The sequence below is a fragment of the Macaca nemestrina genome, chromosome X (genome assembly GCF_043159975.1).
Source record: "Macaca nemestrina isolate mMacNem1 chromosome X, mMacNem.hap1, whole genome shotgun sequence".
NCBI lineage: Eukaryota > Metazoa > Chordata > Mammalia > Primates > Cercopithecidae > Macaca > Macaca nemestrina.
Genome location: NC_092145.1, coordinates 36,937,853 through 36,953,940, shown reverse-complemented (window position 1 = coordinate 36,953,940; position 16,088 = coordinate 36,937,853). Strand labels below are relative to the sequence as shown.

At 39.7% G+C, this 16,088-nt stretch overlaps 1 protein-coding gene across 2 annotated transcripts in view; it reads left to right on the top strand.

Moving 5' to 3' along the window:
• The window catches only part of LOC105468380 (interleukin 13 receptor subunit alpha 1), a 65,627-nt gene that overhangs the window by 4,432 nt on the left and 45,107 nt on the right, over positions 1-16,088 (top strand). For both annotated transcript variants that reach the window (XM_011718496.2, XM_011718495.2), the window contains exons 2-3: positions 8,700-8,839; positions 14,679-14,817. In XM_011718496.2, coding sequence (XP_011716798.1) covers positions 8,700-8,839; positions 14,679-14,817 — 279 coding nt within the window. The remainder of the gene's footprint in view (positions 1-8,699; positions 8,840-14,678; positions 14,818-16,088) is intronic.

Genomic DNA, 16,088 nt, shown 5'->3' with positions numbered 1-16,088 from the left:
ATTTTTTTCAATTTTTTGCTATAAAATACACATAACATAAAATTTACCATCTTAACCATTTTTAAGTATACAGTTCAGTGTTACTAAATACATTCATAATGCTGTGCACCCATCACCACCATCCATCCCCATAACTCTTTTTATCTTGCAAAACTGAAACTCTGCACCCATTAAACAACTACTCCCCATTTTCCCCTGCGCCTAACCCCTGGCAACCACCATTCTACTTTCTGTCTCTATGATTTTGACTACTCTAAGTATCTCATATGAATGTAATGATATACTATTTGTCTTTTTTGTGACTGGCTTATTTCTGTTAGCATAATGCCCTCATGGTTCATGTTGTATCATATGTCAGAATTTTTCCTTTTTAAAAGCTGAGTAATATTCCATTGTATGCATATACCACATTTTGCTTATCCATTTATCTGTCGATGGACATGTAGGTTGCTTCCATGTTTCAGCGATTTCACAATACTGTTATGAACTCAGGTGTAGAATATCTTTTTGAAACCCTGTTTTCACTTCTTTTGGGTATATACCCAGACATGGAATTACTGTATCATATGGTAATTCTATCTTTAACTTTTTTGAGGAACCACCATACTGTTGTCCATAGTGAAATTTTACATTTCCACCAACTGTGCACTGGGGTTCGAATTTTTCCATATCCTTGCCAACATTTATTTTCTATTTTTTGATAGTAGCCATTCTAATGGGGGTGAAGTGAAATCTCATTGTGGTTTTGGTTTGCATTTTCCTAAATATTAGTGATGATGAACACCTTCATGTGCTTATTGGCTATTTGCATATCTTTGTTGGTGAAAAATCTATTTAAGCCTTTGCCTATTTTTGAATTGAGTTTTTTTTTTATTGTTGAGTTTTAGGACTCCTCTCTATATTCTGGATATTAATCCCTTATTAGATATATGATTTTCACATATTTTTCCATGCTGTGAGTCATTTTTTTTTCTGTGAATATTTTGATGCACACATTTAATTTTTTCCATGAAATCCAATTCATCAATTTTTAATTTTGTTACCTACATTGTTGGTGTCATATCCAAGAAATTGTCACTGAATCCAATGGTGTGAAGCTTTTGTCTTATGTTTTCTTCTAAAAGTTTTATAGTTTTAGTCTTACAATTTAGGTCTCTGATCCATTTTGAGTTTATTTTTTTACTTGGTATTAAGTAAGGGTCCAATTTCATTCTTTTTCATATGGATATCCAGTTTTCCCAGCATCATTTGTTGAAAAGATTGTCCGCATTGAGTGGTCTTGGCACTCGTGTCAAAAATCATTTGACCATACATGTGATGGTTTATTTCTGGACTGTCTATTCTATTACATTGATTAGTATGTCTATCTTTATGCCAGTACACACCGTTTTGATTATTGCAGCTTTGTAGTACGTTCTGAAATCAGGAAGTCTAAGTCCTACAGCTTTGTTTTTCTATTTCAAGACTGTTTGGCTATTCAGAGTTCCTTGAGGTTTCATAAGAATTTTAGGATGGATTTTTCTATTTCTGCAAAACTATGCCGTTAAGATTTTGATATGCATTGAATTGAATCCATGTATCACTTTGGATAGTATTGACATCTTAACAATATTAAGTGTTCTAATACATGAACATGGGATGTGTTTCCATATCATCTACAAACAGAGATAATTTTACACCTTATTTTAACTGGATGTCTTTTATCTCTTTTTCTTGCCTAATTGCTCTGGATGGAATTTCGAGTACTATGTTGAATAGGAGTGGTGAAAGTGGGCATCTTTGTTTCATTCCTGACACTAAAGGAAAAGCTTTCAGTCTTTCACCATTAAGGGTGATGTTTGCTGTGGGTTTTTCATATATAACTTTTAAGTCAATTTCCTTATACTTCTAGTTTGTTGAGTGTTTTTATCATGAGAGGTAAATTTTGTCTAATGCTTTTTCTGTATCAATTGAGAAGATCAGGTAGTTTTTTTCCCCTTTATTCTGTTAATGTGGTATATTACATTGATCGAGTTTTGTATGTTAAAACATCTTTGTATTCCCGGAATAAATCCCACTTGGTCATGGTCTATAATCCTTTTGATATGCCCCTATATTCACTTTACTGCTATTTTGTTGAGAATTTGTACATCAGTGTTCATAAGGCATATAGGTCTATAGTTTTCTTTTCTTGTAGCATCTTTGGCTTTGGTATCAGGTAATGCTGGCCTCGTAGAATGAGTTAGGAAGTTTGAGAAGATTTGGTATTAGTTCTTTAGATGTTTGGTAGAATTTTATCTGTGAAGCCATCAGGTCTAGGGCTTTTCTTTGTTGGGAGATTTTTTTATTACTGATTCAATCTCCTTACTACTTATAGGTCTATTGAGATTTCCTATTTCTTTGTGATTTAGTATTGGTGGTTTTGTCTTTCTGGAAATGTGTCTGTTTCATCTAGGCTGTCCAATTTGTTAGTGTACCGTTGTTCGTGGTACTCTCTTATAATCCTTTATATTTCTCTAGAGTCAATAGTAATGATTCTAGAGAAATACTCATTTTCATTTTTGATTTTAGTAATTTCAGTCTTCTTTCTTATTAGTCCATCTAGCTAAAGGTTTGTCCATTTTGTTGATCTTTTCAAGAAACTTTTAGTTTCATTGATTTTCTCTATTTTTCTATTCCCTTTTTCTTTTATCTCTGGTCTAATCTTCATTATTTCCTTCCTCATGATAGTTAAAAGATTAGTTTGTTCTTTTTCTAGTTACGTAAGTGGTAAAGTTAAGGTTGCTGATTTGAGATCTTTCTTGTTTCTTAATATAAGTGTTTATAGCTAAAAATTTTTCTAATAGTACTGCTTTCACTGCATCATCTAAATTTTAAATGTTTATATTTACGCCTTTCATCAAATTTGGGAAGTTATCATCCATTCTTCTTTCTTTCTTTTTCGTTTTCTTCTTCTTCTTTTTTTTTTTTTTTTTTTTTTTTTTGAGACGGAGTCTTGCTCTGTCGCCCATGCTGGAGTGCAGTGGCGCTATCTCGGCTCACTGCAAGCTCCGCCTCCCGGGTTCACGCCATTCTCCTGCCTCAGCCTCCCGAGTAGCTGGGACTACAGGCGCCCACAACCGCGCCCGGCTAATTTTTTGTATTTTTAGTAGAGACGGGGTTTCACCGTGGTCTCGATCTCCTGACCTTGTGATCCGCCCGCCTCGGCCTCCCAAAGTGCTGGGATTACAGGCGTGAGCCACCGCGCCCGGCCTTTTTTTTTTTTTTTTTTTTTTAATTTTGAGACAGAGTCTCACTCTGTCACCCAGGCTGGAGTGCAGTGGTGTGATCTCAGCTCACTGCAACCTCTGCCTCCCGGGTTCAAGCAATTCTCCTGCCTCAGCCACCCAAGTAGCTGGGATTACAGATGTGCACCACCACACTCAGCTAATTTTTGTATTCTTAGTAGAACTGGGGTATTGCCATGTAGGCTAGGCTGGTTTTGAACTCCTGGACCCAGGCGATCTGCCTGCCTTGGCCTCCCCAAGTGCTGGGATGAGCCACCACACCTGGCTCATTATTTTTTCAAGTATTCTTTCTTTCCTTTTCTCTTTCTTCTCCTGGAACCGCCATAATGCGTACACTGGTCTGCTGATAGTATACCACAGGTCTCTTAGACTCTGTTCACTTTTCTTCAATCTTTTTTTCTTTCTGTTCCTCGGACTCAATAATTTTTATTGCCCTAATTTCAAGTTTATTGATTCTTTCTTCTGCCTGCTCAAATCTACCTTTGATTCTTTTTAGTGAATTTTTCATTTCAGTTGTTGTGCTTTTCTGCTCCAGAGTTTCTTTTCGGTCTCTTTTTAGGTTTTCTGTCTCTTTATTGGTATTTTCATTTTGCTTACATATCATTTTCTTGACTCTCTCCACATCTTCCTTTAGTTCTGTGAACATCTGAAGATATTTGTTTCAGAATCTTTCTTTAATGTATTTGCCATCAGATCTTTTTCAGGGACAGGTTTGGTGGTGTTTAACTTTTTTTCTTTGAATGGGCCATAGTTTCCTGGTTTGTTTGTTTGTTGTTGTTTTGTCTGCCTTGTGATTTTTTGTTAAAAACTGGACATTTAAATCTGGTTTCTCTGGAAACCAGATTCCCCCCTTCCCCCAGGATTTGCTGTTTTTTGTTATTGTTTTATGTATTGTTTTTATTTTTTTGATTATTGTAGGCTGTGTGTTGAGCATCAACCTGAAGTGTAAACTTAGTCTTCTCAGGTTTTTTTCTGGGCTTTCCCTGAGCATGTGTGGTCACTTTCTATTTTTCTCTGTATATGTAGTTTTGTTTCATTTTGTTTTGTTTTGTTTTGTTTCTGAGACTTAGTCTCGCTCTGTTGCCCAGGCTAGAGTGCAGTGGTGTGATCATAGCTCACTGTAACCTCGAATCCCTGGGCTCAAGTGATCCTCCCACTTCAGTCTCCTGAGGAGCTGGAACTACAGATTCATGCCACCACACCTAGCTAATTTAAACAAACAAACCAAAAAATTGTTTTGGTAGAGATGGGATCTTGCAGTGTTGCCAGGGCTGGTCTTTGACTGCTGGCCTCAAGTAATCCTCCTGCCTTGGCCTACCAAAGTGCTGGAATTATAGGCGTGAGTCACCATGCCCAGCCTCTGTCGTCATTTTAGAATTTCTAATCTTTAATGCCTGGCTCCCAAAAGTGGAAAAGGAGAAAAATGAGGTGACAAGGGAAGAGCGCCATTCTTTTACATCTTCTGGAAATCACTTTAGCTAGATAGGGAGGGCTTGCAACAATGGGGATAGGTGCAACCACAATGGCTGCCAGCCTCTTTGTCTGTACCTCTGTGATCAGAAGCAGCAATCAGTAATCAGAATACAAATCCCTGATATTTGGAGGACAGAGTACTTTTGCCCACAGAGCCCACAAGCTGTGGGCAGAGGGCTCCAGGAACATGTGCACAGCTGCCTGCCATCGGGTTGGGGATGAAGGATGGGCAGCTACTACTGTGTAAAAGCTGACATTGATTGAAATTTATTGCAATTTGTTGTTCAAGCGTTTCCTTGGAGATTGCAAGCCTTCAATATAAGTGTTTCCTAATATAACTCTGCAGTCTTCCAAAATTGTTACATCAAACAGATTCTGCCACTACCATTGTTATCTAGGTGAGGAGACAGATGTCTGGTACTTCCTACTCTTGCCATATTCCCAGAATCCATGTGTGTGTGTGTTTAAAGTGTAGGAAGTAGAAAAATCAAAAGATATGGAGGGAACCGGAAGAGAAAAAGAAAAGGATAGCAGATAGCTCCAAGAAGCCCAAAATGCAAACTAGTTAGAAGATCTGACCAAAGGACACTTCAAAACAGATGGGAAAATATTAATCCCATTTAAAAGGTTGAATATAGGGCAGGCTATTGTTTTATTTCAAAACTGAGGTTAAAGTAGGTTTTAAAAGGTTTTAAATTACCTTGAAAATTGGAGTACAATTGAAATGAACCACAAATAGGTATATTTTTATTATCAGGGCTTTAATATTTGTGTGGGAGTGGGAGGTAGGCGGGTAGGGAGAGCACTGGAAGTGCTAAACTAGGTATGTTGGATGTGTGTCTGGGAACTGCAGAATAAGGCAGATAATCCTACAGTAAATAGTAGTCTCCAGTAGGAACAATGTTTTTATTAGAGGCTCTCTACCTGACAAATGATTTGTCTTCAAAAATATCATTGATATGGTGTTAGAAAGGCCAAAATGGAAAGTCATACATGCTTTTAATCACTTAACATCCTAACTATAGCTCTGTTGCCTGAGCCATTGGTGCTTCCTGGTACTAGCTCAGTTTTAATGCAGTGCAATAGGAATTCTTTGCTTCCACAAGGCCTTATCCTGCTGTGGGCTGCTCCTTCTCACAGTTGGACCTTGGGAAAAGCTATTGATAGTAGAGTTAGAAGAGGGAATGATTTTTTTTAATTTCAAATTTTATTATAGATTAGAGAGTACATGTGCAGATTTGCTACATGGGTAAACTGCATGATGCTGAGACTTGGGGTCCCAACTATCTGATCACTCAGGCTGTAACCATAGTACCCAACAGGTGGTTCTTTGGCCCCCAAACCCACCTCCCTCCCTCCCCTGTCTAGTGATCCCCAGTGTCTGTTGTTTCCATCTTTATGATCATGTGTATTCAGTGTTTAACACCCACTTATAAGTGAGAACATGCGGTATTTGGTTTTCTATTCTTGCATTAAATCACTTAGGATAAAGGCCTCCAGCTCCATCCATGTTGCTGCAAAGGGCATGGTTTTATTCTTTTTGTGGCTGCATAGTATTCCATGATGTATATGTGCCACATTATCTTTATCCAATCCACTGTTGGTGGGCCCTTAGGTTAATTCCGTGTCCTTGCTTTTGTGAATAGTGCCGCAGTGAACATACAGGTGCATGTGTCTTTATGATAGAATGAGTTATTTTCCTTTGGGTATATATCAGCTAATGGAATTGTTGGGCTGAATGGTAGTTCCATTTTAAGTCCTTTTTTTTTTTTTTTTTTGAGACAGAGTCTTGCTCTGTTGCTCAGGCTGGCATGCAGTGGTGCGATCTTGGCTCACTGCAACCTCCACCTCCTGGGTTCAAGTGATTCTTATGCCACAGCCCCCTGAGTTTCTGGTATTACAGGTGTACACCACCATGCCTGACTAATTTTTGTGTTTTTAGTAGAGGTGGGGTTTTGTTATGTTGTCCAGGCTGGTCCCGAGCTCACGATCTCAAGTGATCTGCCCGCCTCAGCCTCCCAAAGTGCTGGGATTATAGGCGTAAACCACCGTGCCCGGCCTATTTTAAGTTCTTTGAGAAATCTCTAAACTGCTTTCCACAATGGTGGAACCTGTTTGCATTTCCACCAACAGGGTATAAGCATTCCCTGTTTTCTACAGCCTCGTCAACATCTGTTTTCTGACTTTTAAATAATCACCAGGGAATGAATGTTGAGGGTCAAGGGCCTTTGTAGACTGCTGACCAAGTCACTGCTATGAGAAAACTCAACTACAGAGTGCCTGTGAGTTTGATGTTTTGGGACAAGTGGAATTTTTTGCTCAGTTAGAGAGGAAGGTAACAGTATAAATATTGCTGATTATGTAACAGGCCCAATGCACTCCAAAGTATTAGTGCATAGAGTACAAGATTTAACTCTTATCATTTGGTAAATTACTATTACTATAATCCTTAAGTAATTAATAATGATTCCGTTCATCACTTTAGAAAATTTGGGGGAATTATTTTCAAATAACTTTAATAAACCTCTATGTTGAAATAATTTTTGGTTGGCAGAAAAGTTGCAAAGGTAGGACAGAGGGTTCCTGCACACCCATCACCCAGTTTCTGGGGGATGATTTTGATAGTCTTGGTCTCAGGAGAAGTTCTCAGGAAAGTTTAAAATTATGTTTCACAGTTCCTCCTGTTTCTCTTCCCTCTTCAGATTAGTCAAAGCTCTAGCTCTAGCTGTTTAGTGTCAGACCTCAGGGGAACAAGGGCTGCTAAGTCTCTTTCTCAGTACTTCTTTGGAAAAAGCTATAAAAAAACAATTACCAGGTCATGTTAGCAAGCAGAATTAAAGATGAGCTTCTTAAACTTACTTATAGAACTGCTGAGATTTTGAACAATCTGTTTTTTGTTGTTGTTGTCATTGTTTTTGAGACCCTGTCTTGCTCTGTCACCCAGGCTAGAATGCAGTGGCATGATCTTGGCTCACTGCAGCCTCAAACTCCCGGGCTCAAGTCATTCTTTTGCTTCAGCCCCCCAGTACCTGGGACTATAGGCATGTACCAGCATGCTTGGCTAACTTTTGTAACTTTTTTTGTATAGACGGGATTTTGCTATGTTGCCTGGGCTGGTCTCAAACTCCTGGGCTCAAGCCACTTGGTCTCCCAAAGTGCCAGGATTACAGGTGTGAGCCACCGTGCCCAGCCTGAACAGTCTGTGTTGAGTGAGGTGTGTATCCCAAGGTTAGGGAACCCCAAATTCCTGGAAGAGGACAACTTGGAAATATTAGTATTTAAGAATATCACTCTTTTCTATGAAAGTGGTTAAGAATGTGACCTTGGGGCCACACTTTTCAAGTGACAGTCCCAGCTCTGCCTCATTTACTGTAACCATGGTATATGGAACAAATGACTTCACGTGCCTGTTGCCTTAGTTGCCTCATCTTTAACATGAGGCCAGTAGGCCGGGCGCGGTGGCTCACACCTGTAATCCCAGCACTTTGGGAGGCCGAGGCGGGTGGATCACTTGAGCTCAGGAGTTCGAGACCAGCCTAGCCAGCATGGTGAAAACCCATCTCTACTAAAATTACAAAAATTAGCCAGGCGTGGTGGCGTGTGCCTGTAGTACCAGTAACAGGCTAGATGAATCACTTCACCCCAGGAGGCAGAGGCTGCAGTGAGCTGAGATCGTGCCACTGCATTCCAGCCTGGGTTACAGAGTAAGATTCTATCTCAAACAACAACAACAACAAAAAAAAAACATGAGGCTAATACTAGTCCCTATCTCAAAGATTGTTGTGAGGATTAAATGGATTAATATGTGTAGAATATTTAGAATAGTCCCTGGCCCAGTATATGTTAGATATTGTTAACTCAGCTATTACTATCTTGCCCTCCAGAACTTGGGAGAATTATTAAGCAAACCATTAAAAATACTGTTGATAAATTCATTTTTTTTGTCCTTGATTTGAACAGAAACTCAACCACCTGTGACAAATTTGAGTGTCTCTGTTGAAAACCTCTGCACAGTAATATGGACATGGAATCCACCCGAGGGAGCCAGCCCAAATTGTAGTCTATGGTATTTTAGTCATTTTGGCGACAAACAAGATAAGGTAAGTTTTCTGCAACATGTTACATTGATGAGGTAAAGTGAACACTATGAATTGGAGCCAAGAATAAGCCAAATTCTAATCTTATATCAAAGTGGAAATTATATTTTAGGGTGTGTTTAAATTTCAGTTGGAGAAATTACAGAAGCAACTATTGACACAAGTGAACACTTAAAAATATTTCCTAATTGTTTGACAATTAAATGCAATTGAGATTGCTTTGACAGGAAATATTAGATATCTTTTTCTCTAAGGTACTCAATAAATAATTACGTTATTGTTAAAATTTGTTCCTGTGTTCCTGTCTGTAGCTATATCGCCTTGTATCTCTATAACACTTAATTTTTCAGGGAATTTTTACATTTACCATCTTGCTAATCACATGGACAAATAGATATAAAAGCACTATGTGGCGTAAAAGTAAATGGCCATATGGAAAGTGAAAAAGTAAGATGTCAGTGGCAGGTGTGTTTGAATAGAGGGTTCCATAATGCCTGAGGAAAAAGGAGGAAGAATTTCAAGATTTCTAGTCAACTGATATAAGTGAATTTTTGTTAATAGGTTTGGATAATTTCAGGTTCTTTATGATAATCTTATTCAACTGTTTTTTTTTTTTTAATGTTTTCATACCTTCTTTCAGTGTGTATGTGTTTGTTGCAGGGTGGTGACGGCGAGGGGGTTGGGTGTTTGGGGTTGAATTTGTCCGGGATTTTGAGTAGGCAGAATGAGAAGTTATTAGCAACAGTGCTTTGCATTGGTGAATTGTAGAAGCACCAAGTTCAGGCAGCTTTGGTGGCAGGAAGAGTCAGGAGAACTAGCTTCTGGTTGGCACTGTCACTCTTAACTGACTCTATAGCCCGGGATAAAGTGCTTAACCTCTCTGAGCCTTTGTTTCCTTACGTATAAAGTATGGCTTTACTCGTTTCCCTGGCTTGCCGGAACACAGAAAATAATGTATATAAAAGTTTAATAGTCAGGATGGAACATGCTCTTCGTCTGGAGGGAAATTTGCTATCTGCCTTCCTCTCCCTTGGCTTGCTGAGGTATTACTTATGGCTTAGGCGTTAATTGATGAAGAATTGAGGCTTGTCAGAAGTATTTGCATTTTAAAAGAGGTCTTCTAAATGTGGAAGCCAATGATACTACCAGCAGTGAGACTGGAGTTCACCTTTACATACTGTTGGCTTCCTCTTGTTCCTCCTAAGGAAGGGCCTTAGGCATTTGGAGTCTTAGTGGTGATTTTTGGTGACTGAGCCTTGAGAAATTCAGAGAGAGACCCTAAACGCCTCTGGATGTAAACCCTATAATCACCCAAGTGTCTAACTGAAACCCTGAGGAGAGGTTGCTTTTCAGGTCCCTTTTTCTTAAGTTGTCAAGGATCAATCAGGTAGCCAGGCTGGTATTCTAGCCTAGAAATCAGGCTATTTCCTTAGTGTATGTACAGAAATTTAGAGTTAAATGTAATTTTAGGAGACAGTAGAATCAGATAGAATTGTGCTTGAAATTTTATCTCTTCCCCTTTCAAGCTGTTTGATTTTGGGCAAATCACTTAACCTCTCTGAGCTCCCATTTTCTTGTTTGTAAAATATGGGGTTGTTGGGGGCAGGGTGGGTAATAATAGTACCTACTGAATATGGATGGCATGTGCGTTAAAGGAGATGAGGTTTGTAATGCACCTGACACAGAGTTAGTGCTAGGTAATTGTTAGCTTTTATTATTGTTACTGTTGTTAGGTTGAGCCATGTGAAATTACCACTTTTATGGATCAAAATGGTTGAATGTTGTCAGTATTATTTGGTTCAGCCTAATATTATCATTTAATCTTGTTTCTTCCATTTTACCCCTGAAGAAACCAGATAGAGACCAAAAAGGGGGACCTCTGCCTAAGGCCAGCTCATTTATTTTAGCCATTTGACAGCATTGATGGCCATCAGTCCTACAGTTGTGATGAACACAGATTATTCCTTCCAATCAGTGATAGGAGATATCCTGTCTGGACCTTTTTCAAGTTTATCATCCTGAGGCTGAAAATGAATGGCAGAAGTAATTTTCCTCTCCTCTTTCTGTTCTTTGGGTACAGCATTAGCATCATGGGGCCAAACTGAGGTATATTTATCCCTGAGGCATATTGAAGTGTTGACATTATGATAGTTCGTACATTAGGGGGCTTAGGAAAGTGTTCAAAGGTCCCAAGTTGCTAAATGAGATAAACTCTTGAGGTCATTTTCAATCTTAAGATTGGAGGCTCATCAAGTTGAGAGACAGGGATTTGCAGAGGATCTTTGAAAAAGAAAAGATTAGTGTAAATGGCTGCCCTCCACCATTTTTTAAGTAATGTCTAATAGTTCCTCAGCTGGCAAGTAGAAGGAGGATCTGGCATCAGATTTTAGATATCTTTCATCACTAAGAAATGGGCAAGTCCCATTAGGCAAATGAAAAGGCCAGGCATCCAAATAGGAAGATGCTGAAGCTAATTCCCTTTCTTTTTGAGAAAGGAATTCTGGAGTTGAGAGAGGTGCAGTCCAGCCAAGTGAACATCGGTCTGGGGAGATCACTTCAGGACTCTTGCCTTGGTTTTTGATAAATTTTAAAAGAGAACCAGATTCCCTACAGGGTGGAGCATAACGTCATACAGCAGCTACCAGTAGGAATGATTCACCAAAGCCAAAAGTCACGTGGGAGCCATCACACATACCTCATCAAGATTCGATGGAAGGGCTGGGCGTGGTGGCTCATGCCTGTAATCCCAGCACTTTGGGAGGCCGAGTTGGGTGGATCACCTGAGGTCAGGAGTTCAAGACCAGCCTGGCCAACATGGTGAAACCCCCTCTCTACTAAAAATACAAAAATTAGCCGGGCGTGGTGGTGTGCACCTGTAATCCCAACTACTTGGGAGGCCAAGGCAGGAGAATCGCTTGAACCCAGGGGGCAGTGGTTACAGTGAGCCGAGATCATGCCACTGTACTCTAGCCTGGGCAACAGAGCAAGACTCTGTCTCAAAAAAAAAAAAAAATCTAATGGAAGGAATTTAGGAATTTAGTTTCTTGTGTGATACAGAGAGGTATGCTTGACTTGGCAGTTGTTAATAATCTGGGTTCCTACTATATTAGTGCCAATTTAATATTGTTTACCTTGAACTTTGAAAGAAATTTTAAAAAATTATTATTTGAAAAAATTTTCCCTCTACTGTCCCTTTTCTGTGTTGTTATTCATATGCCTAAAGCATAAGGTTCAGATTTAGATACTAAGGCGTTTTAAAATTTTTTATGTTATTTTATTTTGAAATGGAGTCTGCTCTGTTGCCCAGGCTGGAGTGTAGTGGTGTGATCTCAGCTCACTGCAACCTCTGTCTCCTGAGTTCAAGCAATTCTTGTGCCTTAGCCTCCCAAATAGCTGGAACTACAGGTGCATGCCACCACGACCAGCTAATTTTTTTGTATTTTTAGTAGAGATAGGGTTTTGCTGTGTTGGCCAGGCTGGTCTCAAACTCCTGACCTTAGGTGATCCTGACCTCAGGTGACCTTGGCCTCCCAAAGTGCTGGGATTACAGGTGTGACCCACCACGCCTGGCCACTAAGGCATTTTTTAAATTAAAAATTCCGTTGTGATAATTTTTGTGTATTCAAACTCTGTAACCCTCTAACTGGAACAGTGTCCATTATAATATGAAAACTGGGGTTATTTTCATGATGATTCTAATTTGACTATATTTGACTGTACAGTCTAATTTGACATTTGACTGTGCATTTTCCCCTGGTGTCTTCAAAGGGCAAATATAGCTTCCAAACAAGAATTGCCATGGATCCTTGGATAAAGGTGGCTTCTTCAGAGATATATAGGACTTGCGCTTAGTAAAATTGTGAGGTTGGTAAAATTTGTATTCGAAACTTTCCTGCCAGCATTACCATGATCCTGGAGGCAGGTCTTCAGCTTCACATACTCGGAAACCTCATTTCCTCAGCACACATGCATCTCTCAAGGGCTAATTTTTTACTTTGTTGTGAAAATGGTAATGATAATGGTGAAGCAGTCTAGGAAGATTTCTGTCAGCATAACTGGTGCATTTCATCCCTGTCAGCAGAGCCTATATAGGAGGCCAAATGTTAAGTAGATTTCTTGGTGAGGAATCAGAAATTAGTTGTAAAAACGTACTCGTCTAAGAATAGCTGGAGGCCCTACTGAGGGTAAACAGCTTTGCCAGTGGGACAGAAAAATTCCATGTCCACATTCCTGTGTCACCCCCTTTTTCTTCCCTGTCAGGATTTTGCTCACAGACATTTCTTTTTCTGTTCTTCCAGGGCTGACCAACTCCCTTTTCAGAGTGCTGTCTTGACTGGACCTAAGAGCTATTCTGGTTCTATAAAGTGATTTTGTTTTTGTGTCCTTGCTATGATTTATTCATTGTTGACTTGCTAGTTACTTCTCAGAGGCCATCCATATGTCCTGGTTTTGGGGGTATCTCACAGTTGCCCTCATGCTCAGCTGGCAGCAGGCATGTGACATGGCAGAATAGCTCCTTACGGTAGTAGATAGAACTAACTGTAGCAAATTTTCCCCTTCATGGCCATCAACATGTAGATGAAATAGTATCTCTGACTTGAGTCAGAAGTTATTGCAAAACAGGAAATGCTCTCCTTGGAGCTCTGATTAAAAGCAGCTCCATTCTTAATTATTCCAACTCTGTCAATTTGGGAAATGTTTGTTTCCCAGACAGCCCATTAATCTCATTATTCTAAGTCATAGTAACCAGGCTGGTGATTTATGTCTCTATGATGTCTACAAATTGGCTTCCTATGGTTCCACAAAGCATATCTACTTTTCAGAATGAGAATGTATATACTCAGCACGTATAGCAGTGTTTGAAATTTATACATATATATGAGGTAGTCAAAATAGTCAAACAGTAGACAAAGAGGTTTAATGAAAAGTCTCTCTTCAGCCGTCAGGTCCCCCTCCTTTACTTCCTTACCCAGAAGTAACCATGATTACTGGATTTTTATTTTTTGAGACAGGGTCTCACTGCATTGTCCAGGCTAGAGTGCAATGCTGCAATCTTGGCTCACTGCAGCCTCCCCCACCGGGCTCAAGTGATCCTCCCACCTCAGCCCCATGAGTAACTGGGACTACAGGCATGAGCCACCATGCCTGGCCAATATTTTTTTTTGTACAGATGGGGTTTTGCCATGTTGTCCAGGCTGGTCTCAAACTCCTGGGCTTAAGCGATCTGCCTGCCTAAGCCTCCCAAAGTACTGGGATTACAGGCGTGAGCCACTGAGCCTGGCATGATTCCTGGATTCTTAAAACATTCCTTTTTTTACCTTAATTTTCATGGTACAGTGCATCTACTTCTAAGTGAATTTTGATAATCATACTGTGTTTCCTTTAGAATTGTCTTTAGAGAGTTGATATGTTAGCATTGTAGATTTATAGGTAAATTTCATGTTTATACCTTTAAAATGTGGGAAATTATTTTATCTACACCAGGGTTTCTCAATGGTGACACTACTGACATTTGGTGAAGGGTTTGTTGTAGGAGGAGGGGGGCTGTCGTGTGCATTGTAGGATGTTTAGCAGCATCCTTGACCTCTACTTACTAGACGCCGGTAACCTCCCCCTCCCAAGTTAGGACAATAAAAAATGTTCAATATTGCCAAATGTCCCTGAGAGTGGCAGGGAGAACAAAATCGCCCCCAATGGAGAATCACTGATCTATACCATTTGAGGACTTTTTTAATTAGAAAAACAAAAAACAAACAAAAACCAACACGTTTGGACATGTAATGTTTCATTATTTAAGTGTGTGTTTGCTGAAGCAATGCCTTTTACAATTTTCTAACCTTAGAAACTAGCTCCAGAAACTCGTCGTTCAAAAGAAGTGCCCCTGAATGAGAAGATTTGTCTGCAAGTGGGGTCCCAGTGTAGCACCAATGAAAGTGAGAAGCCTAGCATTTTGGTTGAAAAATGCATCTCGCCCCCTGAAGGTAACAACTGAAAGCACTATCTCTTGGTGTTTAGAGAATAAATCCAAATACTCCAATGCTTTTGTGCATCGTTCATTAATTCATTCAATTCTCAAACATTTTCTGAGTCTAATAAGTGCCAGGCATTATACTAGGTGCTAGCAGCTCAATGAAAATATGAGTATGTCTCTGTCTTGAAGAAGCTTACAAACAACTTGAATAACAATACCTAATAGTTATATAAAATTTAATAATTTAAAAAATGATATACACATGCACGTGTATGCATGTGCACATGAGCGCACGCGCGCGCACACACACACACCTCCCTTAGGTCGAGACTCACAAGCTTATCTTGGGAAGTGAGTAAGGCATGTATTATTACCCTGATCCATTTTATGAGGAAGAAAGGAATTGAGTGACTTGCTATATGTCTTCACATTTCAGTCCCAGTGCTTTCAAAATGAAAAACAAAATACTGTCTTGCCCATTATATGTGATAATTAGTTTGATATGCAGGATATATTTGGGAAAAGGTGTTTAAAGAGAAAAATAGTATGCTGGCCTGGCTCCAATACAAGTCTAGACAAGATAATACAAGACAACCCTAGGAAAAGCTGTCAAGTAGTGAGGATGATCATTGTTCCCCAATCCCACCTCACCCAGTGTCCTTCTGGCTCTTATGTTACATACAGGGAGTAGCATATACTGATTAAGTGCAGGGCTACCAGAAACCAACTGTCTAAGTCCCAGCTCTGCCAGCTATTAACTGTGTAACCTTGGGCAAATGTCTTAGCCCCTCTGCACCTTAGTTTCCTCATCTGTAAACTGGGCATGATGATGGTATCTCTGGATGCAGTGGCTCACGCCTGTAATCCCAGCACTTTGGGAGGCCAAGGCGGGCGAATCACCTAAGATCAGGAGTTTGAGACCAGCCTAGTCAACATGGAGAAAAAAATAATAATTAGCCAGGTGTGGTGGCGCACACTTATAGTCCCAGCTACTCAGGAGGCTGAGGCAGGAGAATTGCTTGAACCCGGGAAGTGGAGGTTGCAGTGAGCCAAGATCGCACGACTCCACTCCGGTCTGGGTGACAGAACAAGACTCTGTCTCAAAAAATAATAATTATTATACTATGCTATGACATAAAATGATTGAGGATGGCTCAGCGTAGTACCCCTTCAAGGATCATGAGGGATAACAGATTTACGTTTTAAACAGAGGTGTTTAATTTAAAGACATTATACCTTAACTAAAATGGCTTTGTAAAGATAGAGATTTTAGGTCAGAAA